This window comes from Nelumbo lutea, chromosome 3, assembly GCF_056320005.1.
Source record: "Nelumbo lutea isolate HS-2025 chromosome 3, American lotus-T2T, whole genome shotgun sequence".
Lineage (NCBI taxonomy): Eukaryota > Viridiplantae > Streptophyta > Magnoliopsida > Proteales > Nelumbonaceae > Nelumbo > Nelumbo lutea.
Window position 1 is genome coordinate 6,387,518 of NC_142686.1, and position 6,000 is coordinate 6,393,517.

The following is a 6,000-nucleotide window of genomic DNA, read 5'->3' on the forward strand; positions in this document are numbered from 1 at the left end:
AAAGGAAAAATTTATTTATCATGGACATACTGCTCCAAGTCCAAGCTGCTGTTATGTATAGTCTGACATGAATCTCAGCAATGTAGTCCAACTCTTCTTCAGAAATCGGAACCATAGCACTATAACAACTTTAGGACAAACTGTAAAAATATAAGGTTGAATTTCAAGAGCAGATTAATATCAGGAAACAGATAGTTGGTGCAATCCAGTAACTTCTTCAGCGACCAAGTAAGAATAACTTTCAGTTTTTTCTAGTGGGTAATATTTTACCAATACCCTGTAGCACTTTATCATTCAGCTGGTTAGTGCTAACTTAATTGGTCTTAAGTTCCAATTTGATCCAACCAGAAGGTGCAGGAAAGTAATTATTGTTTCGTCTCTGCAAAATGAAAAAAGCTTTTGCAGTATATCCTAACTACTTACAATCAGGTACATCAATCCTGTTCCGAAACCCCACTCTTTGAAGGTCCACATCTTTGTCATTGAAAAAAGAAAAGACCAGAAAAGGGTCCAAAAGAGTGATATTTAAATTCTTTACCCAAATTCTCAAGAAAATGCTCCTCTAATGGGGAAAGTTATTGGTAATTCACCTTTGAGCAGATTCTCAAATAAGTGTCTCCAATCCAATCCTGACCTTCATCCCTTTAATACCATGATTCTTCCTCCACAAACTTCAACATTGGTGTTGGTCATGGTATTAGGAATAATTTTGGTAATTAATTTGTTGAAAAGCTTGTTCCTTTACCAGAAACTTAATGGAAGCAAAGTTATTTCATCACTTTGACCTGATATTATTATATTTGTGCCATATACGATGCATTTGCTGTTCTCAACTTATGGTCTGACACAAGCTGTGGATTCTAAAATAGGCAAGAGGAGGCCAAAAAGTATAGCTTGAAGTTCTGATTGATTTTTAAGCCGAGACCTCATTACCCGTTCTTAGAGTGAATAGTATATGGTCTCATCCTTTGCTGAACTGCTATTCTGTCACTTTATCCCCATCTGGTGAAAGTGTGAAACCGTGAAATGGAACATTTTTTTTTACTTCCTCTATGATCATCTTTAGTGACCATATTTGGTGATAATCTTGTATTCAAACTGAAAAACCATAGCACTTGGAATGCCAAACACAGACTAAGCTGAGTCATGCTACAAAGCTAAGAGGATTTTTCAAGCATAGATGATTGAGAGGACGACAGCTCTCTATGTTCCTGGAAAACTTGGAGTCGATTAGCTTCTTTAAGGATGATATAATTGTTACCAGGAGTGATCCTGATCTAAGATAAGCTATTCTGGACTAAGTTTGGTCATGCTGAAGCATGGTTTTCAAACCACTGTTGACCCAGACAGTCGGACCGTTCAGCCCAGGAACCATCCAGGCAATCGGTTCTGTTTTACCCCAAACCCGGTCCCTGACCAAAAACCGTTGAATTGGTCAACCCATTGACCCGGCTGGTTGTTTGGCCGTTTTTTATTTTAATTATTTTTTTAAAATTTTTTGTCAGAATGGGCCGTCCATTTGAACTGGATGGTCGAATCATTGACCAGGAAACCGGTGGCCAGAATGGTTCCGGTTTCAGGTCGTTTTTTAAAACATTGTGCTGAAGTATCTAATTTCTGTGAAGAATAGTAGTGACATTTGAATTGCTGGCTGTTCTTCTCTATTAAAATGTTGAGGCACATCAACTATTATATCTAATTAAGGATGATATAATTGTTACCAGGAGTGATTCTGATCTAAGCTAAGCTATTCTGGACTAAGTTTGGTCATGCTGAAGTATCTAATTTCTGTGAAGAATAGCAGTGGCATTTGAATTGCTGGCCGTTCTCTATTAAGATGTTGAGGCACATCAACTATTCTAGTAAGGTTCCTCAACTCCAGAATGGTCAATGTGTGGGAAGGGCAGTGACATTAGGAGGGTCAAACGAGCATGTTATAACTTATCAGAGATAGGGCAGCCCAGTGAAGAGGCTCCCACCAATGCAGGGTCTGGGTTGCTCTATTGCGACCTGGCTGACCAGGGTTATAACTTATAAGAGATAGTAAATGATTATAGGTGACCCCTTTGGGAAATCTGCATTAAAAATCTGTTATGTTACCTGTGAGATTTTAACAAGTTGTTCAGTAATCTCACAGTGCACAATTGTGTCTTTCTCTAGTGGAAGGTGAAGTTATTTTCTTAGTTCTACTCATCTTAATTCTTCAGAGTGCACAATTGCTTATTCTTCATGGATTATCTCAATTTTCTTTCTTTAAACGGAGGCTAAATGCATGGTTAAATCCACTTTTTCAATTTAGGCTGCATTTGACATTCCTTATTTTAAGGACTTGTTTCGTTTTTGCTGTTAAAATGCTCGGATGAACACTGAGTTTTTAACTACAAAAAGCAGATGAATCCTTAAAATAAGGAATGCCAAATGCAGCATTGGTCTATTTCAACTGCGCTCACAATTGCCCTTTTTTTCCTTCTCCTTTTCTATAATAATGTCATCATGTATACATCTTTAAGGTAATGTGGCACAGATCGAACAGGGACACTTAGGAAACATGAAATGAAATGGGAAATAAACCAAGCATCACATATATATATCTGATGATATTCTAATTCAGTAAATGTCCAAACTAGCTACCTGAACTAGTTCATTAAAGTTACGGCCATACAGCTACAGAGACAAAATAACAGAGATCGAAGTTGATGTGGTAACAACCAGAATAACTAATTAAGGTGGCCTTTAACTGGGTCAAGCGCCATGGATTTTGTGGCTTATCAAGATATTGAGAGGAGGGCGAGTGTACCCACCATGAAGGAACAATTCAGCAACCGTCTTGTACATGGCTTCTGTGAGGTGGACACCATCCCAGTTGATGAACTGGGCAGGGTTTGGACATGCTTTCAATGAAGCTGGTGAGCCACATGTAGCAAATGGATCTAAGTTGTAGGGGTCACCACCAGAACCACAGCAGGTCTTGAATTTTTCCTTGAACCCATACTTGACAGGGTTCTTCATGACTGTACTGTAGGCATTGAAGTAATCCGCATAGACGATGATTGCATCTGGGTGCTGTCTCCTTAGTTCCTGCAGCTTGTTTTGGAGGGCTGTGTTGTGCATCCTGCTCTGCGTGTTGGAGCTCCTCACGCACCCAACGTCGTCTCTGTCATTGGGAGGTGCGAGTGTCATGGCCAGCGACAGGCACCCCGTCATCGGTAGACCTTGAACCACGATGTACTTTGCCCCCTTCTTCAGCAATTCCTGCCCAGCCAAGCCAGTCAATAGAAACATGCAAGCATCTGCTATCCATGTTGTCCAGGTGGCAAGATTCGAGTCTGGATCGACTCGCTCAATCCACATAAAATAAAAAGTAAAAAGATGACTGCATTCCAAGTTTTATTAACGTAAGAAGTTTGATCTGTCCTACCGGCAGACCGACATACCTGTAAAAATCCGGTAACACTGTTGATGGCTAGATCTTGAACAAGGGTTTGGGATACAGTAGACCCGAAAAGGTAAGCATAATCGTTCGCCCCGATCTCGCCCACCCAGAATAATGCCTCACCCAACTCCGCTCTGCACTGGGCTGATAGTGTCGACCCACCACATCCATGGCCTTCCAAGAGTTCGTTAAACCAAGTAAGCTGAGTGTGCAGGGACTGAGGAGTCCTATTAAGCGTGAGATTGTTACGAACAAAGAAGTCATGGTCGATTGCCGTCGACCCAGCCACTGCGAAATTGACTCCATGAGATGTATCGGCCTTTCGGTTGATGTAAGGCGGTAAATACGGTAAGGACAGTGCTTCTGCTAAGAAGTCAATTACGAGCCGGCCGTCTGAGTACCGGTTGGTGGGATGGTGAAAGAAAGTGATGCCATAGGGAAGTTGGGATACATGGTCAAAACTGGTTGGGCCGGTAGATGCTGAACGCGTGTTCCCTGTATCGGTGAATGAGTCGCCGAAGGCGTAGATTTTCGTGAAACGACTCCCAATTGTCTTGCTTGTTTTACTGCTGCCGGTGGTGATGGTAGTAGTAGCTATTAACAAAGAAAGATGAGAAGCAAATGAGATGAAGAAGATGAGGGCGGTAAGGGTCTGTGGGGAAGAGAGAGACAAAGAAGGGCAGCTGGACGCCATTGTTTGGTTAGAACTTAGAATCAGTCAAGCAGAGCACAACTCACAAAGGCGTGCACACTGCGGCACTTACCAGAATAGAGTGCTGTATTATATATTAAGAGCTCGGTTAATTACACAATGGCGGACGTGTCCTTTGAGGATCGACGCCGTGGGCTGGCTGGATTTTAATTTTTGGTAAATGGATTGGTTCAGTCTTTTTATAACATGTATGGAAATGGAATATGGCATTCAAGCGACCTTGTCGCCGTGGGACATTAGGACAAGCTTTTCTGTTGATCATACGCAAATCTGGGTCATCCGATTGGGTTGGCCAATATGATGGTTCAGGATAGACGTCCAGGATTTGAGTAGTTGATCATATCCGATCAATGAACAATGAGCGCAGAAGGTTCTTATGGGTCGATGAGTTGGTGGGTCTCCTGCCTTACAACCATGGTTGCATTGTATTAAATAGAGCATGTGGGAGGAAGGGTAGAAGACGGGAGAGGAGGTTGGAGAAGATGGAGGTCTTAAATTCAGTGTTAATGCAGAGTCGGTGGAAAAGAGCGGCCAGTTTAGGTTTACTTTTTATTGTTGATTTTTCTCTCGATGTTTAAAAAAATGGGTTTTTCTCTATTTAAATCTTCACGTCATTTAATTTGATCGGTCTTGTTGGAGTTGGAGACTTTAGGGTGTACGGTGTACTCTACTGACTACTGAAACGTAACGGACGAGACGACGGGATCAGTCATCACTCATCGGTGTTGTCAGAGTCAGATCGGACCTGGTGGTTGACCGCTAGACCGTTGCTTAATGGGCGGTAAGCCGGTAATAAACCAGTGAACTTCCTGGTTTTCCGTTTAATCAGATGCATACGTAGCAATCGTAGGAGAAATTTGTCTGTTTCCAGAGGTAATAAGATGATACCATGCATACTCAGAGAAAGAGATGTCCATTGAGGTTTCAATTGTGGATTGTACTAGGATTAAGGTTGTCTAGAAAAAGGTTAGTATTAACGTTGTTACTTGTTAATGGTAATTACCATCTTAATTACCAGCAAGTGTATGAGAATTTAAACCATGACATTTAGGAACTCAGATTCAGTATATTCACAAAATGGTGCTCACACCGTAATCACAGCCGCTTGCATCTGTGTATTGAAAATATTTTCATTGAATTGGGATTAGCATGGTCCGTTGTGAAATTAATGATGAGGTTATACATCAGTAATAAATTCATGAGCTACTGTTTTGTGAGGACTGAATCCAATTTCATTTAGGTATTAGATTTTGCATAATCATATAAATATCATTTAGATGTAACCTCCCCACCTTTTCTGTTAAGCCAAACATAATGGGAGCTTTAGGTGGCATTTGATAAATATGAAGCCTGAAAAGCAAAAAAAAATAAATAAAAAAAAACTATAAAAGTATTCAATGGAAAATTTTCTACTTTTTGCAAATATTTGAATATATTGGAATTGCTCAATAATCTAAATGTTGTGATGCCTGAAAATTATACATTTTACTAATTTACTCCTCCAAGTTGCTATTTAAGTAAAAATAAATGGAAATGATTGAAATAATATGTTATTATAGAAAATATTATAAAATAATAGAAAAATATAAACTATTGTGAATTGATACAATAAAATAAAACAAATAATAAAAAATATTAATAACATAAAAATATTAATAAAATAATAGTAATAAAAAAATAAAATATAAAAGATCATATGATATTGTTAAAAATAATATAAAATATAATAATAATAATAATAATATACTACTAATAAAAAATAATATTATAAAAATGATGTAAAATAGAACATTTACCTTTATTACTTAAACAACATAAAATATAAAAAAAATCTTAACCAATAAATATAAAATAT

General features: G+C 38.8%; 1 protein-coding gene across 1 annotated transcript; it reads right to left on the reverse strand.

The window, feature by feature from the left end:
• Window positions 1-2,554: 2,554 nt before the first annotated feature.
• Window positions 2,555-4,717, reverse strand: LOC148862602 (GDSL esterase/lipase At3g48460-like). Its single transcript, XM_088977291.1, has 2 exons — window positions 3,435-4,717; window positions 2,555-3,252 (listed from the first exon to the last, which is right to left on the reverse strand). Exons 1-2 carry the CDS (start codon window positions 4,125-4,127, stop codon window positions 2,743-2,745), a joined length of 1,203 nt encoding a protein of 400 aa, XP_088833417.1. The 5' UTR covers window positions 4,128-4,717; the 3' UTR covers window positions 2,555-2,742.
• Window positions 4,718-6,000: the final 1,283 nt, after the last annotated feature.

Excerpts from the sequence above, each read along its gene's own strand:
- LOC148862602 (XM_088977291.1), bottom strand. The coding sequence starts at position 4,127 with ATGGCGTCCAGCTGCCCTTCTTTGTCTCTCTCTTCCCCACAGACCCTT. Across the intron at positions 3,253-3,434 it reads GTGTTACCGGATTTTTACAG|GAATTGCTGAAGAAGGGGGC; the intron begins GTATGTCGGTCT and ends TTGGCTGGGCAG.